The sequence below is a fragment of the Taudactylus pleione genome, unplaced genomic scaffold (assembly GCF_031769625.1).
Source record: "Taudactylus pleione unplaced genomic scaffold, aTauple2 ptg000571l, whole genome shotgun sequence".
Classification (NCBI taxonomy): Eukaryota; Metazoa; Chordata; class Amphibia; order Anura; family Myobatrachidae; genus Taudactylus; species Taudactylus pleione.
In genome coordinates, this window is record NW_028284973.1 from 6948220 (window position 1) to 6973537 (window position 25318).

Sequence of the window (25318 nt, forward strand, 5' to 3'; positions counted from 1 at the left end):
AAACAGCTTTACAACCTTCAGGCATGATGGAGGCCGGAGGGGAAACATTTCTTTAAACCCTCTCACATTTCCACATGTTAAAAAAAAAGAACAGGTCACATATCAATGTTCTATTACCAAGCTATAAACCATTGTACAAGCTTCTGTGGGTACATGGAGCCAAGATGTAACTCACAAAGGATAGGACGAGCCACATAAGGTCCAGGGTAGAACTGTCCTCCCACTGCCAAACAAGTGGCCCTTAAAACATTGGGCAGATGAATGTGATCTTCCACAGGATGCATGTAAGCACAGCAAAGTGACAGACACTTACTTTGGCTTCTCCAATGGTTCTGGTTCCTTCCTGGCACGTCCAACTGGATTCTTCTCCGCTTCCTCCGCTGTGACCAGATGGAATTCAGCTTCCACTTTGCCCTATACAGTATGTGTATAAGAGGCACATTACCATCATTTCATCGTAGGTACAGTATGTCGTTTATAATAATAGATGAAGATGATTTTGTTACATTTTTATTATGTTGTCCACACACACACACACACACAAAACCACAGTGAGCCATGCCAAAGTATCCGTTACACAATAACCTATCAATATCACCTCCTCAACACTTAGGGGTAAATGTACTACGATGGGAGTTCTATTAAGTTGTGATGATGCCCATAGCAACTAATCAGATCCCAGGTATTATCTTCTCGAAAGTGCTGGATAAAAGGGAAGAAGAATCTGATTGGTTGCTATGGGCAACATCATTTCTTAAATAGAACTCCCATCTTAGTAAATTTACCCCTTAATGTGAGTGCCAGTTTAAATTTTCATCTGCATCTACATTTTTATCTACATCTGGAAGTCTCGATCTACACCAAACACTCCAGTGAGCACAATGAATTGGCATAGCCACCATGTCAGTTCTGCAAAATGTGGAATTTATGGCTGTAGTATGGACGCGGCTGGTACATAGGTCTTGGGGACCTCAGACTCCTGCCCCATGGCTTTAGGTGCCAACTCGATTTTTCTTAGCTAGTGTGGAGTGGCGTCTCCTACTCTGGGAGGGTGGCACTTGGCTATACGTCACACTCCCAGCCCACTACTTACATGAAGGGGCAGCTGCTGACTGTTGCTCTTTATGCTGGCAAAATGGGACTAACATGACAAGACACATTGGTAAAGATACTCCTTCTAAATGCATGTAAAAATCAGATGCATCTCAAAGGTCATGGTTAATATGAAACTGTTCTTTCTTACCGTGCTGATCTTACATGCCCGTGAGTGGCATCTCTAAACCCAATGTGGGCACAACAGCAGTAACACAAATTTTATGCAAGCTACTTTTTTTGTGTGACACAAACGTATTGACTCCATGTCTACATGCAACCCTGTAATTACGGTGTATTGTTATAGCACCAATGGTATTGCCTTACCGTTAGTTCTCCAGATTTCACAAATGGCCACCATCCTCGGATTCGTTTCTGCTGGAAGATGGAGATCCGGTTTTCATCCTTTAAGGTGGTGGCCATACTCAGATCGCAGCTCTTGGCCGTCTTCGCCCCTCGGTGGAATCCATTCAGATTCAGTTCCATAGAGCCTGTAAATGTGCGACTTGCATTCATTGATGTATTGTGCACTTTTCTAGCTCTCCACGTGTTAGTAGAATACACATATTTGTATTTTATGAGAACCCGATTAACTGATTATGCCAAGGTAATCTATGAATAATTCCTACAACCTTATGTGCAACTATTAGCGTTCACGCTAGGCTGTTTTAGCGGAGCGCCGCGCCCTGCCCGACTTCAATTAGCAGAATGTGCCGTGCCCTTATTGTGGCGCGCTGGCGTTGCCCCACTAAAACAACCTGCCGGGTGCAGTCCCCGCCTGCGGGCTGCAGTGTCCCGCGGGTGGGAAAAAATTGCGATGCAGCATGAGCACGGCATCTATTCACAGTAAGGGGAGAGGTTGGCGTCACCCCAGCATTTCCGTAAGTGCTGGGCATGCATCCAAACCTCTACATTTGAGGTTCATGCCATATGCCTTTTTCAACCAGTACACCTTAGAGTAGCTGTTATTTACCGTCCCCCTGGCCCTCCTTCAAAATTCATTGACAACTTTGATTCCTGGCTCCCTCACTTTCTCTCCTCTGACCTTCCCTCTATTTTCCTAGGTGACTTCAATATTCCTATTGATATCCCCACAGAAGCCTCTGCCTCCAAACTCCTTACCCTCACGTCTTTGTTTGGTCTCTCCCAATGGACCTCCTCACCCTCCCATGTGAGTGGGCATTCGCTTGACCTGGTCTTCACCCACTGTTGTGATATTTCTGATTACGCCAATTCCCCATTCCCCCTCTCTGACCATCACCTTCTCTCTTTTAACTAGGGATGTGCGCCGGACCATTTTTGCCGGATTTGGATTTGGTTCTAATTCGTCGTCCGGATTTGGATTTGGATTTGCCAAACTGCGGTGACTGGCTTTGGATTTGGATTTGGATTTTTTTTACAAAAATTGACAAAAAAAGCTAAAATCACATAAATTGGTCTTTTTTTTCTTCCTAGAGTATTATTAACCTCAATAACATTAATTTCCAGTCAATTTAGACCATATCACAGCTTATAATATTGTTTTCAACATTATTGGCCAAAGGTTGCAGTGAGCTGACTGGTTACTAAGCGACAAAGCAGCGGCACAACGACACAGACACCACAGTATAAAGCACATCTATGACACATTGCCACACAGCAGTGGCAGAAATGAAAAGTAGTGCACCCACCCAGTGGGGTACGGCCAGCAGAGTCACAGTACTTGTTTACAAAGTGTGCTACGGCCCTAGGAGTCACAGTGCACAATCTTATTAGCATTACACCGCACATAGGGCCTGATTCACATACACCATAAAGTAGTGTCTCTTATTTATGTTACGACACACAGTAGTGCCCCTTTTACACAATGCCCACAGTAGTGACCCTTTTACACAATGCCCACAGTAGCGGTGTCCCTTACACAATGTCCCCCAGCAGTGGTGCCCCCTATGCAGTCCCCTTAGTAGTAGGGTCCACTATGCAGTGCCCCCAGTAGAATGCCCCCCCAGTAGTATGCCCCCCATTAGCATGCCACCCAGTAGTATGCCCCCCATTAGCAGGCCCCCCCAGTAGTATGGCCCCCCTAGTAGTATGGCCCCCCCAGTAGTAGGCTGCCCCAGTAGCAGGCCTCCCCCAGTAGTAGGCTGCCCCAGTAGTAACCCCCCCTGTAGTATGGGCCCCCCCTGTAGTATGGCCCCCCCTGTAGTAGGCTGCCCCAGTAGCAGCCCCCCCCCCAGTAGTAGTAAGCCCCCCCAGTAGTATGGCCCCCCCCAGTAGCAGGCCCCTCAGTAGGGTTCGGGTGGACTCGGATCCCCAATGTTCGGAGCGGTTCGGATTCCACAGAATCCGAACCGCTCATCTCTACTTTTAACCTATCCCTCTCTCCTTCCCTTCCTATACCTCCTAACGCCACCATCACTAAACGTAAAATTGAGGCTATTGATACCGTTTCTTTTTTTACCCAGCTTGACTCACTTCTCTCCCCTATCCTGTCTCTCTCCTGCCCTGAACAAGCCACTTTCATATACAATACCTCTCTTACTTCTCCTCTGGAGTCTGTTGCTCCAGCAATCACTATTCACCCTCGCAATTCACACCTCAACCCTGGCATTCCAAATGCACCAGATACCTGCAAAAGTGTTCACCACCTTCAACTCCCTCATCCGCCCATCCCTTCCTCACCTCCCCTCCTTGCTTTCTGCCCTTGACTTTGCTACCTACTTTACATCTAAAATTGACTCCCTACATCAGGACATCATATCCCACCAGTCCCCATGCTATCCACCTCCTCTTTTCCTGGATCACCCCTTCCCGTCCATTTTACCGACTCTAACATTCTTCTCCCCTGTATCTGGAGAGGAAGTCATGTCCCTCATCCGGTCCTCCCCTCCTTCCACCTCCCCCCTTGACCCTATCCCTCTTCATCTCCTCCGCTACCTCTCTCCTTCTGCCTGCTCCCATCTTGCCCACCTCCTTAATCTCTCCCAATCATCAGGCACTGTCCTGTCTGCATTCAAACATGCCCTTGTCTCCCCCATTCTTAAAAAACCTGCCCTTAGTCCTAACACTCTCGCCAACTACCGTCCCATCTCTCTCCTCCCTTTTGCCTCCAATCTCCTTGAGCATGTTGTTTACAACCGCCTTACCCCCTTTCTTTCATCCCACTCCCTCCTTGACCCTTTTCAGTCTGGCTTCCGTTCTCTCCACTCCACTGAAATTGCCCTCACAAAAGTCAACAATGACCTCCTTGCTGCTAAAGCCAAGGGCCACTACTCTCTACTCATTCTCCTTGACCTCTCTGCTGCTTTCGACACTGTTGACCACCGTCTCCTTCTGCAAATCCTTAACTCCCTTGGTCTACATGACACTGCCCTCTCCTGGCTATTCTCCTACCTCTCTGACCGATCCTTCTCTGTCTCCTCTCATGACTCTTCTTCTCCCCCATAGCCTCTTACAGTAGGTGTTCCCCAAGGTTCTGTTCTTGGACCTCTCCTTTTCTCACTCTATACGTCCTCACTAGGTGAACTCATCAGCTCTTTTGACCTCCAATATCATCTCTATGCTGCTGATGTTTCTCAGATCTACCTTTCCTCCCCTGACCTCTCCCCCTCTCTACTCACTCGTATCTCCAACTGTCACTCTGCTATCTCTTCCTGGATGTCCCAGCGATTTCTTAAACTTAATATGTCTAAGACTGAGCTGATCATTTTCCCACCTCCCAACATAACCTCACTTCCCACCATTTATTTATCAATTGATGGCACAACTATCTCCTCTAGCCCCAAAGTGTGCTGTCTTGAAGTTATCCTGGTCTCCTTTCTCTCCTTCAAACCACATATCCAGAATCTCTCGCAGTCCTGTCATTTTCATCTTAAAAATATTTCCAAGATTAGACCCTTCCTCACCCAGGATGTCACTAAAACCCTCATACACTCACTGGTCATCTCCAGATTGGACTACTGTAACCTCCTCCTATCTGGCCTCTCCAATTCCCATCTCTCTCCTCTCCAGTCTGTCCTCAATGCTGCTGCTCGGCTCATCTTCCTCTCCAAACGCCTCCCCTCTCCTACAAGCTCTCCACTGGCTCCCCTTCCCTTTCAGAACGCAATTTAAGGTTCTCACATTCACTTATAAAGCCCTCACCCATTCCTCTCCCATTTACATCTCTGACCTCATCTCCCTTCACTCTCCTGTCCGCCCTCTTCGTTCAACAAATACACGCCGCCCCTCATGCCAATTGATTACTTCCTCCCACTCCAGCCTCCAAGATTTTGTCCGCGCTGCTCCCCACCTTTGGAACTCTACCTCTTCCCATCAGACTCTCCACCTCTCTACAATCCTTCAAACAGGCTCTCAAGACCCACTACTTCATCAAAGCCTTCCAGCTCTAATCTTAACTTGCTGCTACATACTCCTCTCTCCATGCCTGCCCCATCTGTGTCACACCTGTTTGTCTGTCCCTCCCCTTTAGAATGTAAGCTCTTATGAGCAGGGCCCTCTACCCTCTTGTGCTTCTCCCTACTCTACTTTCATCTACTTCTTACTCCCCACTAGGGCACCTAACACTTGGTTGCTTTGCTCTTTAGCTTATCTGGGTGTTACAGTCAACCTATTTGTTTATGTACTCTGTAAGGCGCTGCGGAACACTTGTGGCGCCATATAAATAAATGATAATAATAATAATAACAAAGTAATAAATGTGTGTGCTATTGGAGTGCTGAGGGTGTGACGCAGGAACAGTTGTGAACTCAGACTTTTAATCGCTGACATTGGAGGCCATACTCTGATGAAGATTCTGCGCCCAGCATGGGGCTGGTGCAAGTCCTGATGCTGCTTCTGATGGCTGCATCTAAAGACGCACCAAGAGGGATTGTTGTGTCTAAAGACGCACAAAGTGGGCGTCTCAGTTCCATGCACATTCATTTGCATTTGAACAAAGTTGCAGACGCAACTGCGGCAAAAGATGCTAAAGTAATCGGAGCAGTGCGCATTTCAGAATTCGCCCCACAATGTTCACATTTTAAAAGAAGATGGAAGCCATGGTTTGACCTTATAGAAAGTATGGGGTCTATTTATCAACCAGTGAAAAGTGTGGAGAAGAGAACCAGTGGAGAAGTTGCCCATAGCAACCAATCAGCTTTCAAGTAACATTTATCAAGTACAGTCTACAAAATAATAGGTAGGAGCTGATTGGTTGCTATGGGCAACTTCTCCACTGGTTTACTTCTCCACACTTTTCACTGCTTGATAAATAGACCCCTATGTCCATCCAAGCTTCTTCTTGTCTCATCATCTTCTGCTAGACAGCTGACATGTGGTGCCGAATATGTACGGCACCACATGGACGGTCACACAGCTGAGCGCAATTATAGTGATGGGACTCATTCACAAATCTACCTTTCCTCCCAGTGCACAAGCTACATGGCAGCTACATATACCATCATTTACATGTATGCCATGTCACTATAGCTGGATATCAGAGAACTGCACTACGTACCCAGGAAGTCATCGGAGGAGAGCCTCTCGAAGTCCCAGACCTGGAGCAGAAGGACGGCCGGGATCTTGCGCTCCGTCTTCTCCAGAGAGAATATGTTTTCCCGCTTACTGACCACCACCTGCTTCTCGGCAGGCAAGTAAAAGAATGGGTAGACAAAGCGCCAGTTGAAGTTCCCCTCTCCCGTCAGAGAGTTGTAGTGGACGTCCGTCTCTTGGCTGTCATCCTCAAGTCCCTTCAGCCACCTAGAACAGGTAACGGGTCACATGCTGAGCACACGGAGGGTCTTGTACACAGAAAACTGCGCCTAGAGCTCATATTTTGTCAGCTTTACAAAATGTGTCAGTTTATATAACACAGAGTTTGCCTACAATTTTCACTATTTTCACCTAAAATGCTGCTCATTGGACTAACCTTAAATAGTCAGGATAGTGAGGTGACTACAGAGGCGTCTTACGTGTCACATTTCTGCCAGTCTGCAGACTCCATCTTACAATCACATCACTATATGGGAAGCATAGTGCTCACCAATACTTAGGGCTTAATGCAGAACAATGTGTAAATATTCTAGAGCCACAGGAAGCGTCTGAAGGAAATAGTCCAAAGACACAGCATCGGATTATCGGTGGAGATGGTTGTAGCTTCAGGCCATCTGAGAAAGCCAAAGCTAAATTGCTGCTATAAAAATACGGGAAGACTCGCAGGAGTTCCCGCAGCGGCAGCAATTAGCACCCTATAATCCCCACAGTCTTGTATCAACACCGATTGCTCACTAGTATGATACTTTTTTTCCTTTTTTTGGTATAATTTTTAAATCTTATAACAACACTATGTTGAGCTCCCCGGCTTGGCCTGACTGGCTTGGCCTGAGAATGCTTTGGCCCTGGAGCCCCGGTGAAAGGGTCTCCGGGCTGTGGCATTACAGCCTGGTTGGTTTGGGTCCGGAGCTGGTTTTAAACATAGAGGGAACCATACGCATTTTTTCCCCCCTAGATTTAAAGCCAGGACTGGCTCTGCAGCCTGATGCTGGTACCTAAATTACGGTGGAACCCTACTCATTTTGTTCCCCATAATTTTAGGTACCAGGACAGGCTGACAAGTCCGGGGCTGGTTAGGCTTTTTTTAAAGATTTTAACCCTTAAAATATAAAAAAAAATAAACAAGCAGTCTGCACATATGTCACTGATATGTGCAGCCTGCTTGTTCGGGAGACAAATTTGGGCGGTTAAATCGGGACTTCAAAATGGACAGGCCCGACCAAATACACCATTAATCAAAACGATCCTGACAAAACCGTGAGCTTGGTAAATTCCCAATTTTTTAAGTAAAAAAAAAATGGGCATTTTTGATCGATCCTATCTGAGTTGAAAAACGGGACAAATCGGGACCAAAATGAATCTTAGTAAATTTACCCCATAGTGTAGTTCTGGAAACAGGAAAAAATATGATAAAAATATTTTTAGAAGTGAATAATACACGTCCCTGAACACTTGTCCTGTGTGTGGCTGCTATACTGTATATCCGGCATCAACGTGTAACTTTAGATGGGTACCGGCACCTTTTTGATACCAAAAAAGTACTGGGTACATACAGTAACTATCACTTATATTTGTGATTATAGCACCAACTGCCTGTAAAGTGACACAATCTCACCCTTTCACGTAGATGTCACTTGACTTTTGCCCAGTGAATATATTCTCATCCTCCAGTATCACATCTTCTGTGTTCCAGATAATGATCCGCAATTCATATCTATATAATAGATTTATACGACAAGTTACATGTAAAATAGACATTGATTTCAGTCCTGTAAGAGACACTCAATTGTGGGCACACAGTGATCGGTACAGACGTGTCCCCTCATACACTATTGCCTCAGTCGTGCCAAACAGCCCCTCTCGGCACACCAAGTCCCGTGCGATTCGGCAATGCAGAGCGTCTTTTTCGCACTAATAAAACTATTTGATGCGGCAAATCTACTTTGCTAGATTGCGCTGATAAATTTAAAGTGTGACATTTGTACGTATGTGTGCGAATGAGTCTGAATCTGTACACAAAGTGCTGCGATGCGGCGGCGGCTTTTTTCACGCCGTTGTGCTGTATCTGTGACTTTGTGCATGTTTAAACTAGGGATGTGCAGGCTCGGATAGGTTCGAGTTTGCACGTTGAGTTCCGTTTTTTTGGAGGGAAAAATCCGAACTCAGAAAGAGGCTAAACGTCATCTTACATGGACGATCATCATCATTCCTGGACTTTTGTCCAGGAATGATGATGTTCGTCCATGTAAGATGACGTTTAGCCTCTTTCTGAGTTCCGTTTTTTTGGAGGGAAAAATCCGAACTCAACGTGCAAACTCGAACCTATCCGAGCCTGCACATCCCTAGTTTAAACCTAATTCCTGTGTGGTTGAAGTAGCAGCCCCGGTTCTTTAGTACAGATTGAGTGGTGTTTCGCTGCGTCTGCGGTGCAAACAAGACACAGGTAATAAAATAACTGCATGGCCACAGTTGGCGATAAATACAAGTTTCGGATCACGGAGACTGCTGTTCTTTCATTTTGTAATATTATGCGGACCACATGCAGTTAGTTTAATCTATTGACTCTATTTAAAATGCACATTGGACATATTGTGTAATAATAGCAGTATCTCTGTACTATAGCTAGGGACATACATTCACTCCAATTCACCACGGACCATGTTATAAAGCTCCCGAACCATCCACTTCCCTGGGGGGAGTTGGCAGGATCTAGGTGGGATCCGTGATGCTTGTTTACTCTCTGGTCAATACTTATGAGACTCCCGAACATAATCGGGAGATTAGGTAAGCATGCCATAATGTATAATGGATGAAAGTTACTGGGTGTAAGAGTCATGTTGGGTGGTGAATGATTGGAGCCCATGTTGGGCGGTGATACACAAAGCAAAGAATGGGACACTATTTGTAGTACTAGAGTGAAAGCAAGTTAAGGTTTAGTCCATGTAGTCCATCTCTCTGGCCTCTACGGAATCAGTATGTAATCCCGACAGCAGAAGGCCGGCAGGGGTGAAGATCCCGACAACTGATTTTGGTACGTACCCCTACCCCCTACCCTAACCCTCCCTTAGAGGTGCCTAACCCTAACCTCCCCCCTAGTGCCTAACCCTAACCCCCCTCTAAGTGGCTAAATCTAACCTCCCATTCCCCGCAGCCTAAGCCTAAATCTCCCGGGGGGTGCCTAACCCTAACCTCCCCCCGGGGGTGCCTAACCCTAACCCCCCCTTCCCCTAGCCTAAAGCTAACCCTCCCAGGGGAGTGCCTAACCCTAAGTCCCCCCGGGAGCCCTAAAACCGAACTCTCCTCCCCCCCCGCGGGTATCTGGCTCCCGGCGTGGGTGTAATGACAGGCGTCTGTGTTTCGACACCTGTCATTAGTACCTTGCCGGGATTTGACAGTCGGGAAGCCGGTAGTCGGCATTTTGACCATCGGCTTCCTGACTGCATCCCGGACTCTACATGCCCTTTACCAAGGTGCAATTGAAGTGGTTTGAACAGTATCACAACTTTGTCTCTGCTGCCCCTTGGATTGTGTCGGGCTGAGATGATGTTCTCACCTCCCATTATAGGAGGAATGACCCTGAGAATTATTATTATTAATGATTTATATGTAAATAGATAACAAATCGCTATGCATTATTAATCACTTACAGGAGTAGAAATATCTAAGCCTTTCTGTAGCAATACTAAAATGAATAGAAGTTTCCCCAGGGGTGTATGAAACGCGTTACATAATTACCCTTTCGGTTTGCGCGGTGAGATATCAACAGGCGGGCCGGGAAGTGGCAGATCTGTCGGGAACATGTCCACCCACATCTGTATCCTGCCCTGCAGGAAAATAGAAACCCAGGCTGGATGCTGCATTACTGTATATTACATAAGGCACTCTTATTATAACATAATTTCGTATTATACACAAATTTATGTGCTTTGGGAGCCCATTCATTAAATTGTGCGCCCAGGCCCCAAAAATTAGCATTCCTTTTCGCGGAACATCGCAGAGAAGCTTTTCTGAGCTATGGAGAATGCTCAGATTGTTAAGGGGGGACAGAAATAGATATCTCTGATATCTGTTATAGTACCCCCTCACCAATTACCCCGATACTGTCAATTGCACAATTCCTCCAACAACAGATGTTTTTGTAGGATTGACCATATTTTCTGTTTCATAAATAGAACCCTGAAGTGGAAAAATGTTATAAATTGTACATTTAAAAAAAAAAAGTGAACAGTGATAAGATACCAGCCAATCAGCTCCTAACTGCCATTTTTCAAACACAGCCTGTGACATGGCAGTTAGGAGCTGATTGGCTGGTACCTTATTACCGTTCACTTTATCTCCTCCTAACACAGCTTAGCAAATAGACCCCCTAGTCTGTTAGGAATCTATGGATGCGATTCAATTAGCATCCTTGGGATGTAGTTCCTTTGTTAAGTGCCCAGAGCTATTCAAATGACTGCATTGTGCCTGGTATTTAACCCGAGAGATGCCCCTTATTGTGACTAATGGCCAGGGCTTATACACAGTAAATTGCATCTCCTTAGTTAAGTGCCAGACGCAACAAAGTTACCGCATGCGGTAAGATCGCAATTGGCCCCAAAGCACTAAGTAACGCAGATTTCTGCTCAGAAGGGTGCAGGCAGAAATCTATACTTGCTTCTGAAGAAGCTGAGAGCACCCAGAGAAACGCGTTAAGCCAGGACTTTTCACCCCATATTATTGACCAGGATTGGACATTGAACCCTGCACTGCACTTTAATTTGCTTATGCCTTGGTGCTATAAATGCTGATATCCAGCCCAGGACTCCAGGAACAGGGCCGTAACTAGGGTAGTGCGACCTGTGCCATGGCACAGGGCACCGCAGGGCAGGGGGCGCTATTTGGGCCTGTAAATTTTCCTGTTTATTATCATTCTCACTTGTAGCTTCCTCTTCTTTTATCCCCAGCATCTCCTGGCCTCCCCATCTCTTCCCTGGCCCTTCCCCATGAGGCCATGGCCCTTTCTAAGGTACACTATCTTATGTCCCTATTTAAAAAATGGCAGTGGGGTGGGGGGGGCGCCAATGCTCTCTCTGGCACAAGGCACCAAAAAGTCTAGTTACGGCTCTGTCCAGGAATACAACAGCCGCTGCGAGGTTACCTTGCATACAGCCTGAGAAGACCTATTATGGACTGGTAAAACTTTCTATATCCACCTCGGCTACACCATTTTTACACTGGAATAGCCACCGGTAGGCCTTATTTATCTAATACAAGGACCAGTAATGCAGACGCATATTTGGGACTCCATTCTGGGTTAATATACCTTTAATGCTGCTGAAATATTTTTTTATGTTCATATTGAGTCTATCAGTGTGATATAGATTATATATATATATATATATATATATATACACATACACACGTGTTTATTTTTAATATTGTGGTATTAAATATATGTTTTTATGAACCCGGTCGCATATTTATAATTTATATCTAATTGGTTCGCTGTTGCCTGTTAGGTTTCTTTTTTCTTTGTTTATATTTATATTTTGAAGTCTCACACCCTTCATACATACAGCTGCTTATTCACATCCTAATGCTGGGCATACACAGCCAGATAAAATGTCTGTCAGACCGACAGACATTTTATCTGGCAGCCTGTCAGCCGCAGATGTCGCCGGCATACACTGTGAGATTTCTCTCACAGTGTATCAGCCCCGACATCCGCGCTCCGCCCCCGGGAGAGAGGAGACATTTCCCTGTTCCTTCCGTAGGAAGGAACACAGGAAATGTCTGTCTGTCGGCCGTGGCTGGGCATACACTGCCCGATGCGGCCAACAGTTTGCCGGGAAATATCGCATCGGACGGGCATGCTGGACAATCCGGCATGCCCGACCGAGCAATATTCAACCCTCGGTCGCCCACCCCCCACGCTACAATTATCGGGGCGATCTGCCGATATAAGGCGGATCGCCCCGATAATTGTAGCGTGTATGGCCAGCATTAGTGGTTTAGCGGCTATATTAGGACACCTGACGTGTTCTTTTTTCTTTCTGCAGGCAGAAATCTGCATTAAGGGCTAGTAGTGGGCTTACAATGGGAGAAAACGAATGGCTCCGGGCACTGAACCCCGGAGCTACATCCTCTCTAAGGTAATTGAATTGCCCCCTTTATGTTATACTAGCTGAAGTAGCTGGCTCCGCTCCGGTGGAACCTGGTGACCTGTCTCTCCGGCTCCCTCCCTCAGTGGGCAGCACTCTGGTGATCTCTGCCACTTGGACACCAGTTCCCTTGTACTGAGCCGCGCCTCCTGCACAGGAACCACCTATAGGGACTTGTCCTCAGCCGGCCCCTTTGTACTCTTCAGTGACTGCCCCCCGGTATTCTCATCACTGAGGAGACTGCTGCTGCCTCCCCAGATGTCAGGGAGCTCCACCAATCACAGGGTCCCTAAGCAGCAGGCACACCAGCGCTTGTGTAAGGGGTCTCCTCAGGCGGCAGCTGCCCACTTTACTGCAGGCTCTGGACTCCTCTCGCTGCTCACAGTAATAGCTCCTCTTCGGAGCATAGGACTCAAAATGATTTAGACTTGCCGAGAGCAGTGCAGGGGACTTTTTTGGCACAATTTTGAAGTTTACATTTAAATTCACCCCCTGAAATCCTGTACTTGCCCCTGTGCGGCTGCTTGGGCATTTCTATAGACCCTGGCAGCAGAGGAAACCTTATACTGTACCAAGAAGATCACTTTGGTCTGGCTGGATATTTAAACAGGCAATAATCAGAATTAGCAGCTAATAAAAGGAAAGTCATTACTGTAGGGCAGAGCATAGCTGTGACTTTAAAATATGACATTAGCAGGTGCCAAACGTCAGCAAAGCCATATTAAATTGCCCTGATTACACCCCAAAATTGTTAATCTGTGTACAAAATGTGCCCACCATTGGTGCAGCAAATGCCCACACTTACTCCCGGGCATCGCCAGCATTGCTCCTAATTGTATCAACCCGAAAGAAGCATAGCAGCGGCGGAACTATCGCAAGGCCGAGTGGGGCGTGAGCAGTATAGCCTTTACTGGACATGGGTTGATCACCCTGCATGGTCAGAAGCACAAAGCACTGAGGACCTCATTCAGAGTCGGTCGTAAGCGGCCGCTCGGTCGTACGCCTAACGATCGTGAAACTAAAAAAAAAGTGATCGCAACCAAAGTGACGCCCATACATGGACAAATCACCTCCTCTCGCTAACGAGTGATAGCAGCTAACGATCGAGTCGATCGTTGTCTGTCGCTGTATGTTAATTTTCTTCTGATGGTTGCGGCCGCTTGGTGCCCACATGTCATGTTTGTATACGTTATCGATCAGCTTGTTAATAGCTTGTTGTCAATTATGTAATTAGTGTTCTAAAGTGTTGTTTTTCAATTTATTTGTCTTTACAATTTTTTATTATTTTGGCATGCTGACAAATGCTTTTCCAAAAATTATATATATTCTTGTTAACAAAAAAAAACATATAAAAAGCCATCACCATGACATTAATTTATTCTTATTATTCGCTAATGCAAACGCAACTGAATCAATTACAAGCCAGTTAGCAGTGTTAATAGCTACAACAATCGATTATTAGCTGATTGCATTGTGTGGCACAAAATAGAAACATCAAACATATCATCAGTCACATTCGATAGTATCGATTGTACTCTGGGGCTTGAGAGAGCACATACCCAACCTCAAGCTGTACGATCAGCCAGGCCTCTAACCTGCTCGCAGAGTGACGTTTTACTACTTCCGGCCTTCTATGTCGGTCGTAGCAGATAATTTATGTACGCCCCTAAAACGCCCTGAAAACGGTGAGGAACGCCTGCGTTTTTAGACCACCACCCCCGTCACCACCCACAAACGGCCTTTCATGTCAATCAACTCTCGGAAGCCACTTCCTGCTCGTAAGCCGCACGATCGACAGCATTTTGGATCGCAAGGTCTCGTACGCACATCCGCACAACTAACCGTACACATGCGTGGTTTGGAAACATCGGATGCATACGACCGAGCGGCCGCTTACGACCGACTCTGAATGAGGTCCTGAGTCCCTTCAGTGCAGAACATCGCCCCCCTAATTTTACTATGAGGCCCCAGAAATTGAGTGTAACACCCCAGTTTAGGTGTGTAGCTTAGAGGTACAGAGATAGGTCAGTTTGACCTTGTTATCAGGTAATTCTTAACTTGGATAATAGTCACCCGGACTCCATGATTAATGTCGGCCATTTTATGCTGCACTCCATACCTGCTCAATTCCAGGCCTATTCTTGTGATACAGAGGTCGGGTTTCAATGTGTTCTGGAACAAGGTTACATCCAATTCCCGGGATGTCTTGCCAGGAACGAAGGACTTTCAGTGCGAGGTGTTCATACGATTCCACTTTCTCATCTGTCAAGAGACAGGGGAAATACATCAAATGCCAGAGCCCAGACGCAGATCGTACATTTACCAGCCTGCTGCAGAGAACTCTGTAAATAAGATGTATTGGTCACATCTACTCAAAATTAGCCACGTATTATCCATGAAGCATGGATTATTGTGAAACTACTGGCACCAAAGGCTGGCACAGCAGCCCTGTATCTCTTTATGGGCGGGATGAATGATGCATCGTACTCGCGATGCATTCCGCCAGTCATCGCATGCATTGGTAACGCTGGTACGCATGACGATCACCACAAAGGACCGCTCTGTTGGTAAGAGCGGCCCTTTGCGGTGGACGAACTTCCGGGTCTATGACCCAGAAGCACCTTCGGCGTCCTTCTGCATGGCGTTACCCACCGCAACTAAGTCTCGGAGTGTATCACACTCCGGGGGGCTTAGTGCATATGAGAAATGCAGTCAAACCCGCATTTTCGGGGTTTGACCCCATTTTTCCCATTGAGGCATCTCACCCTATGAGCGGTATCCAATTAGCCCCGAACATTGTTCGGGTGCTAATTGATACCCACGATCAGTGAAAAAGGGGGATTTTTCACAGATTATCCCCGATTTTCGCCAATGTTATTTTTCATCCTATCCTATTATTTAGAATAAAATTATAGGATATATATCACGAAAACACATAGGGTCCGCGATAAGCTCGCAGACCTCTGTGTTTTCGCCTTTTTTAATGTGAAAAAACTGCATTTATTGTGGATTATTTTTCAGGACACACCGGGTCCTGAAAATAAAGCCCCGATAAGTGCTGGCGTCGGGCTGACTTAGGGGCTAATTAGATAGCCCCGGGGAATCCATTAGCGCCCAAACAATGTTCGGGGCTAATTGGCTACCCCCCTATGTCTTGTGGAACTGGATTGCCATGTTGGGATTTGTAGTTCTACAATAGCTGACAAACCACTGGTTGAATAGCACTAAAGACTTGTATTTTTTAGCTTAAGATACCTCAAGATGGCCAAACTCCTCTAGTGGAAAATTGCTGAACTATACAACGAAATAAATGGAGTTTAATTAGTAACACGGTGCAAAATGTAACCCACAGTAGTAATATGGTGACCACGGTTTCATTCTCAGATTCACGGACAGGAAGCATGACAAGGGAGTGAGGCCAGGGCATGGCCAAAACCGCAGTAGGCTGTAAGTTGCCATAGGCCGCCTCTATAAGGCAATTGGCAGCGTGCCTCCCAGACTCCATGTTTACGCCTCCCTAGCACTCATGCGCCACTATAGAGACCTGGCCCTGGTAATATGTACCTAGCCCCCCATCTTCATTGTAAGAGAGATTCTTGGACTGTAGTCACCTGGTGCCAATTTTAGTGACCACTACTCCCTTAATGAGCTGGTGTAACAGCGAAGAAATAAATCAATACTCATCATAATCGCCATAATTTCCTACTCTGGGAATACATGTGCCGCTGCCCAGCAGTTATCACCCACTCATAAACTGCAATATGCATAAAGCTAGCGGCGATACAATAAAGAAACAATAATAATACTGATAAAATAAAGTAATAATAATGGTAAAATAAATAATAAAAAAATCCTGGTACATAAATAATAATAATAAAAAAAAAATAATAATTTTTGAAGTAACTGTAGAAAAAAAAAATCCCCAACCCAGACCATTTGGCAGCGGGACCACCGCACTTGTACGCCAGTTCAGGATGGTCTCTTAAAGGAAAGGTGGTCTCTTGACAGGAATGGGGCTGGTCAACCCATCATGGATACGGCATCCTAGGTGGGGACTTTAGCTGTGTACACACTGGCAGATATATTGGCGGATCAATTAATCGGCCAATATATCGTGTGCCCATCGGCCAGTGTGTACCAGTGATAGGTCTGTGAACGATATCCCGCTTGAAGCCACACAGGTCCCCGCATTAGCCTTACGGAAACTGGCATTAACATAAAGTAGTAGATCTGGCTTCCACGGCAACACGCAGAGAAAGCGACTTTTTGTCGACTCAGCCCATTTATCTGTGTTTGTCCTAAGACCGAGAAAGGCCCGCTGTGTCCGTAGGTTCATAGCCTCAAAATGAAGATGCCCATTGTGCATAGGAACATTTTATCTTCCCATGATAACAGTCCTGATTTTCAGATGCCAAAAGGGAGTGGTCTATTATATTTATTATTAATTACCAGTTATTTATATTGCACACACATGTTCCACAGAGCTTTACAGAGAATATTTGGCCATTCACATCAGTCCCTGCCTCAGGGGAGCTTACAATCTATGGGCTCTATGTACTAAGCAGTGATAAGAGACAGAGTGAAAAGTGATAAGTCTGTGATAAGGTGCCAGCCAATCAGCTCCCAACTGTCATTTTTCAAACACAGCCTGTGAGATGGCAGTTGGGAGCTGATTGGCTGGTACCTTATCACTTTTCACTCTGTCTCTTATCACTGCTTAGTACATATTCCCTATCACATGAACATATACATGCTAGAGTTAATTTTATTATTGGGAGCCAATTAACTTACCGGTATTTTTGTGGAGAGTGGGAGGAAACATACAAACCCCACACAGTTAGGGCTGCAGTGGGAATTGCCTCCACGGCCTCAGTGCTGTGAGGCAGCAATGCTAACCATTACACCATCTATGCTGCCCCAAAATTATAGGGCCAGGGGTTGGTCTCAGCAAAGTTTGGGCCACAGGTAGTACATGAGCTAATATGGCCGTTTTCCAAACGAAATACCGTCAACTATATTAGTGTGAACCGGTGATGGGGGGCGTTAACTAACTAATGAAAAGAAGTTGGTTTGTAAGCTCGGTGCTGCTTGAAATAAATCCTAGTTATATCATTCGGACGGTGTCATCATTTAATATAGCTGGTTTCAGGTGTACTTACCATCTTGATCAAACACAGTTTGTCCCGTAAAGATTTTACTGCCAATCTGTATTTGGCCCGGTCGGAAAACTGGGGCACTCAACCGATTGTCTTTACAGAGTTTGGTCAGTATTTCTGTCGGTTTGGTACTGTCCCGCCAGGCGTTGTATCCTTCTCTACAAGGCGAGACGCAGGAAACATGCACTTAATATTTTCCTAGAAGCCGTGAGGGACATCTCAGCGATCATATTATTTATGGCATGTCCACAGAAAATAAAACATATTATTGCAGTTTCTCTATAACAGTATTATAAAGTCAGTATTTAGTATTATTGTTATCCTTCATTTATATGGCATCACAAGGGGTCCACAGCGCCTTACAAAGAACATAATCAGAAACAGTGCAGCATAACAAGGAAAAAGTGCTAAACACTTACTATACAAAACATTGCAGACCATGGAATACAAACTGTACAACCAGCGCTGCACATACATAGTAACAACAGAGGCCCTGATTCAGAGCTGAACGCTCTGAGCAGAACGCTCGCTCTGAATCAGGGCCCTCCTCCATGAAAATGGAGCGTCCTCCTGGACGCTCGCATAGCTGTGGGCGAGCTATAGCGAGCGTCCATGATGATGACCATTGATGACCATTGACCATCGGGCTTGCGACGAGACCCTGCGGTAGGGTCTCGCTGCCGCAAGCCCAGGAGTGATTTTGGATCTATCAGAGCCAAAGTCACTCCCACTGACATCATTACTGATGTCAGTGGGGCCAGACTCAGACGGTAGGCGTTCCCATGGGAACGCCTCCGTCTGGCCGCCACGCCCCCGGCATGCTGTCAGTCACCATCAACAGCACGCCCCCTTTGGTGCGAGACCCCGAGCGACGTATTTCTCGTCGCTCGCCGGGTCTCGCGCATGCGCATGACGGAGCTCCCTCCGTCGTGCGCATGCGCAGTCTCAAAACATCGACCCGCTAGCGAGCAAACTTTGCTCGTGAGCGGGTCTGAATGACCCCCAGAAGCCACAGTTTCCGTGTGACTGTATGCAGCGGGGAGGGTGATGATGGTATAAGTGAGGGACTATGGGCCGTATTGAATTAGAAGCGAAAAGCCGAGATCCGCAAAAATAGTATCGCCGATTGCATCTTTTCGCCTCTCGGAAACTTATCTCCATAGTCAATTCCACCCGCTTTTCGCGTACGCAGAAAGTCAATGAAATGTAATAGGCGAAAAAGATTTGCTTCTGTATAGCAGGAGAAAAGACATGCAAAATGTTTATTTTGGGGTGCAAAGGTGGGGAAACCACTCAGAACCCTGGGGAGAACACCCCAAAAAAATACTTTCTATTTGGAGGCAAAAAAGCACAAATTGGGAGGACAACTTCGCAAACTAGTGAAATAAGGTTCTGGGGGTGCTCTAAGAAGGGGCCAAGTGTTTTTGGGATTGCAGGTGCTTTTATGAGGGAGGAATTTAACTTTTATTAATACTTCACTTTAGAGACATTAAAAGACGCTTGCCCCCATTTTCAGGTACCCCAAATTTGCCAGGACTACTTATTCTCTCCAAAAAATACTGCTTTATGCCATTCTTCACCACTTGTGCAAAGACGCTAATTAGAGGCAATTGTACCAACTTAAATACCCCAAACAGTTTAATTAGGACTAATCGGGCACTACTATATTGATCCCTAATGTTTCTGCATCTTTTTGGGGGGTTCAGGCTAATTTCCCCGATTCTGACACCACTTTCCGCCTGTTCTGACTTCGCGTGTCGCCATTTTTCTTCTGGAATTGATTATGGCGAATAGCGGGAACGCGCACGATACGTTTCCTTGGCCAAAAGACGCGATGTAGGCGAAAAGTCCGGCAGGCAGAACTTTATCGCGAGTGCGAAACTAATTGAACACTGCCCTATGCTCGTGAGAGCTTACAGTCTATAGGGGAGGGGTAGACAGACAAGGGTGACACAGAGGGGAGACGAGGAGCGTGGAGCAGTTGGTTAGGATGTAAGCTTGAAGGCTCTAATAAAGAAGTGGGATTTGAGAGCCCGTTTAAAGCTTTGGTAACAGATGGGGAATCTGATAATATTTGCACTTTTCTGAATGTAGAAAAAAAAAAATTCAAACAAATGCAAAACAAAATTACCAACATTTAGTTGTGAAACCTCCTTTCTAGCTCTCACTATGTTGTGCTACAGTACCTGCTGTTCCGATGGCTGGTAGGAAGAGAATAGATGGCATCAGACCTGGTTTCAAGCAAGTCGGCCAGATCAAAGTTTTTTTTGCGATTCTCAAGCAGAGTTGAAAAATAGACATTGCCACGATTCACACATCTTATAGCTGGAATTTTAATGTTACCCTGATATTATCTGAGGGGAAACCATACGTAACTCTCTATTCTATAACTGACACTATTTGACTACTGACTACTCCAACTCTTTCATAACTGGTAAATGCATATTTTACATACATTCTATCTAGACTAGAATTTGAACCTTAGGGTCATTGAATCTGTGCCAAACATAATTTCATTAAGGTTCAAATAGTAGTTTAGGTCATGAGATAGTAGAATACATGTAAACTATGACAGCATAATGGGTTAGTTATATTGCAATGTAATGTGTAACGGCTGCATGTGGTAACTGGTAATTTTCATAGTGTAGTGGGTGATGGCAGCATGGAGTAATTATTGCAGTCTAGTCATGAGTGACTGCAACAGCGAGGGGTAATTTATAAAGGCATAATACAGTGTATTATTGTGCCATACTCTTCTTTGGACAGAAAGGGGGTGATTCAAATCTTTTGGACGCCCCTGCTGGGCGTCTATAGGATTGTGCGCCCAACGGAGCTATTCATTTGTTGCTCTGCTCAGACTTCTGAAGCTGCAGGGGAACACATTTCTTCCCGCAGCCTCCTGAGCTGCGAGAAGAAATGTGTGCAAAGTCCATTGTTTTGGACGCCCTAACCATATCTTTAGACGGACCGTCGCACATGCGCAATTTCACAAGACCCCGTCACTATCAGCGTTAGGCTGCCAGCAGCCCAGCGGAGGACCTCGCAGAGGAGGAGGACTTCGCTGGACCTCGCTGGAGGGGTAAGTATTGGTAAATACAAGTGGCATTATCGTTTGTATCACAGTGATACTAATCGAAAAATGCCGCTGGTATTTACATTAGTTAGTAAATGGGTCCTTACTTACACTCATGCAAATTAGTCTCGAATAAGGACACTGCAACTTCACTTCTCTAAGCAGCTATTTTTTTTTCCTGTTTTGATCAAAACTTTATTGTTTTTATGACAGAGAAAAAACACTGCTGTGCTGGTCTTTTTATGTTTCGTTTGTTTGTTTTTACTGGGACATTTCTACCAAATCCATCCAAAATTGTCTCTGACTCCACAACTCCAACTGCACATCCCGGGAAATTAGCAAGATCCCACCCGGCTGTCCAGACCTTGAAGTGCCAGGAGGTAGTTGCAAAACTAAACACAATTAAATGAACCTTCCACAATTAATTTTTTTGCAGTCTATAAATAAGCCTTGCTTAGAACCAGGATGAGACCGTGGACAGTGCTGATTTATTTGTTGTCACTTTCTTTCCACTAAGCTTGTAAAACAGTATTTAAACATTAGCACACAATAAACTTTCTCAGACACATTTATCCTCATTAGGAATTTTGCAAACTTCAAACATGCAGAGATCTTACATTTCATATTGACTTTGCAAGCCGCAGGTTGCGCGGTGTCTGCTGTAAAAGCGGTTTTCTAAATCAATTTGTGTCGCACCGATGAGGTCATCTGACCCAATCAGATCGTAGTCATATATCAGGATAGTTAATAGAGATTCCTTCGGGAAAGTAGCCTGCATTTCAAATGATCTGATACAAAAATGTTAAAGTATTGTTAGTTTTTTATAAATAAAAGTAAAACAAGTAATTCAATGACACAACAAAACAAAAATCACAAGTAAGGTTCACTGTTTTTCTTACATTTTTAGGGAATTGTTATCTTGTGATGCATAACATAACAGATCATATTGATCTATAGTGTATTTTTAATTTATGTGTTCAAATAAACAAATTATAAATAGTAATATTCTACAGAGCAGGCTGCAGTGCAATGTTCCTTCTTTTAAGGATGAAACAGCATTTTTATACATCTTAAAAGAATTTCCAAATTAAAAAAAAAAAAAACTGGGACAGCTCTGTGGAAAATCTATCTTGCGTCTGAAGTCTGAGACTTCAGCTAAAATAATCTATACTAGTTTGCTCCTTTTGATTTCTTTTGCTTGGTTGTTTTCCATTACCTCCTTGCACAAGCTGTTTATATGCTAGATCTGTGATTTCGGGTTCAGCTTAATACGGATATGTCTCTGCCTATATTTTGTAATTTCATTCTGTAAATATTTTTATTGGCAACACTCGAGTTTTTTTTTTTTTTTGCAAAATTATCTGTATTTATTTTTATTTTGTGGTTGTGTTGTTTACAAAAATGTCCAATAAAAAAATGACGATTAAAAAAAAAGATGATCTATACTAATATAAAAAGAACTTTGTGTCTGTCTGTTTGTTCCAAGTTGGCGCAAAAACTATTGAACCAATTTTCATGAAAACTGCATCATTTTTTAGTGGAAACTCCTAGAGATAACCTGCACTTTGTATCATCTAGATCCATCAAGTTTAATTTATTGACAACATCAATGCAAGAGATAGGGGTGGCACCATGCGCGTGGCCTGTAAGGAGTGGGATGAGAGGTGCTTTAGGCCAGCATTCACTTGAATAGGATAGGTTACATAGCAGTCTGTGCAGAGGGCACACAGTGGCATTGGTGTGAGTGGTGGGTGAATAGGAGAGGTTACATAGCAGTCTGTGCACAGGGCACACGGTGACATTGGTTTGAGTGGTGGGTGAATAGGATAGGCTACATAGCAGTCTGTGCACAGGGCACACAGTGACATTGGTGTGAGAGGTGGGTGAATAGGAGAGGCTACATTGCAGTCTGCGCACAGAGCACATAGTGACATTGGTGTAAGTGGTTGGTGAATAGGAGAGGTTACATAGCAGTCTGTGCACAGAGCACACAGTGACATTGGTGTGAGAGGTGGGTGAATAGGAGAGGCTACATAACAGTCTGTGCACAGGGCACACACGGACATTGGTGTAAGAGGTGGGTGAATAGGAGAGGCTACATTGCAGTCTGTGCACAGAGCACATAGTGACATTGGTGTAAGTGGTTGGTGAATAGGAGAGGTTACATAGCAGTCTGTGCACAGGGCACACAGTGACATTGGTGTGAGAGGTGGGTGAATAGGAGAGGTTACATAACAGTCTGTGCACAGGGCACACAGTGACATTGGTGGGAGTGGTGGGTGAATAGGATAGGTTACATAGCAGTCTGTGCACAGGGCACACAGTGACATTGGTGTGAGTGGTGGGTGAATAGGATATGCTACATAGCAGTCTGTGCACAGGGCACGCAGTGACATTGATGCCAGTGGTGGGTGAAGGCGCTGCTACCAGTCTGTATAGCGTTGCTGGTAACGTGGGCCATTCCCGCAACAGGGCCCCTATGCAAATAATATACAACTAGAACACCTAAGAAAAAAAAGTGTCGTTAGAAGCGATTTCATCTGGGAAGCCACTGACAAGAGCTAGTATGATGTATAAACTGCAGGCTACATTACGGAAAAGAGCTACAGGGCGATAACACCACACAGAGCGCAGGATGCCCTGGGGGCAGAACCGTCCACCGCCACAATCTCTATTTGCTGGGCCAGGATTTAAAACTGAATCATAGCCTTATTATACACCACTTTATATCATACACCATTAAGATTAGAGAGACTTTATATTTTTTGTATATATTTTTACATTAATAATACTTACCGTATGCTACTCACCATTCATTTAATCCTTTTATGTAAGCTAAGCAGGCAGACAGTGTAAACATTACATCATTTACAATCATAATGTGAACAACAAAATATTTGTGATAAACCTACAATTGAAAAATACCTTATGGGGCTCATTTAGAAGTGTAGGAAAAGACATATTAAAAAAAAAAAAAAAAAAAACTATTTACATCCATACTGTATGTGCACTCAGGCACATTATAACATGCGCCCATCTCAAACAGCAGCATTTGCGCAAGACGTGTTTTAGCCTTACAAGTGTGGATATTTCCGCCACATCACAGTGTAAAGATAGCATAGAGATGTGGTTTGACAGTGGGTCTCATTCAGACCCGCTCGCGAGCGCAGGACGCTCGCAAGAGGATCGATGGTACCCAAATGCGCATGCGCACGACGGAGGGAGCTCCGTCGTGCGCATGCGCGAGACCGGGGTCTCGCACCAAAGGGGGCGTGCTGTCACTCACCATCGACAGCACGGTGGGCATGCCGGGGGCGTGGCTGCCAGACGGAGGCGTTCCCAATGTCACTAGTGATGTTAGTGGGAGTGATTTTGGCTCTGATAGAGCCAAAATCACTCCAGGGCTTGCGGCAACGAGACCATCGCGACCATCATCATGGACGCTCGCATAAGCTGTGGGTGGTAACCCACAGCTATGCGAGCGTCCAAGAGGCCGCTCCAATTTTAGGTAGGAGGGCCCTGATTCAGAGCGAGCGCTCTGGTCAGAGCGTCCGGCTTTGAATCAGGCCCAGTGTTAGAAGTAAATGATAAAGTCATATTTCCCTACTTATATTGACAAGTGTGTACCCAGCTTAACGCTAAAACCATGTGCGTTGCAGAGTCACAAGGACGAATATAATTTTTATCGTGGCAATAATTTATGAGCATTGGAGAAATACAATAACTAGGGATGTTTTGTAAACAATTTAGAAATATGCAACTATCATACCAGAAATATGACTCGTCTGCAGGAGCCATTAAATGACCTGACCAGAATTTATCTCACACATTATCCAATAAATGATTCCTCTGTTCGTTGTGCAGAAACAAGTATTCTAATTTATTTTATTTTAATTAAAAAAGAAGCTTACATCAGATCGCATTTTATTTTCTTAAAGCAATTAATTTGAGAGACGAGGAGGAAGAAACAAAAAACAAAAAAAACCCATTCATTCATTCTCTGCGTGTGAGCAGCTTACCGTCCAAACACCGGATTTAACTGTTTGGGGATATATTTGTCCCGATCTTTTATTTCAGTGTTGCCCAGCCTGAGGACAATGTAGGGATCGGATTTGCCATCTGGATCGGCCGGGCTGAGATTGATTCCCTGGGAAAGACAATAGCGCTTGAGGTGAGTTATTTATCACAGCTGGTGTCGTAGCCAGAGAAGCAGAGGCAGCCAATACCTATTTTATGAATCATTACAAGATGTGTTTTAGTTGATTCTGTCTCCGACAGTGATGGCATCTGGATGGAGGAGAGATAGATAGTCATACTATGGAGAGACGCCAGGTGGCCCATAACCG

The 25318-nt window shown here is 45.1% G+C and overlaps 1 protein-coding gene across 1 annotated transcript in view; it reads right to left on the reverse strand.

Moving 5' to 3' along the window:
* The window catches only part of FER1L6 (fer-1 like family member 6), a 157816-nt gene that overhangs the window by 20149 nt on the left and 112349 nt on the right, over positions 1-25318 (reverse strand). Inside the window, exons 33-41 of the mRNA XM_088453129.1 lie at positions 24992-25119; positions 21590-21760; positions 17903-18057; positions 14863-15005; positions 10339-10427; positions 8219-8317; positions 6569-6810; positions 1420-1583; positions 314-414 (exon numbers count right to left, since the gene is read on the reverse strand). Coding sequence (XP_088309255.1) covers positions 314-414; positions 1420-1583; positions 6569-6810; positions 8219-8317; positions 10339-10427; positions 14863-15005; positions 17903-18057; positions 21590-21760; positions 24992-25119 — 1292 coding nt within the window. The remainder of the gene's footprint in view (positions 1-313; positions 415-1419; positions 1584-6568; positions 6811-8218; positions 8318-10338; positions 10428-14862; positions 15006-17902; positions 18058-21589; positions 21761-24991; positions 25120-25318) is intronic.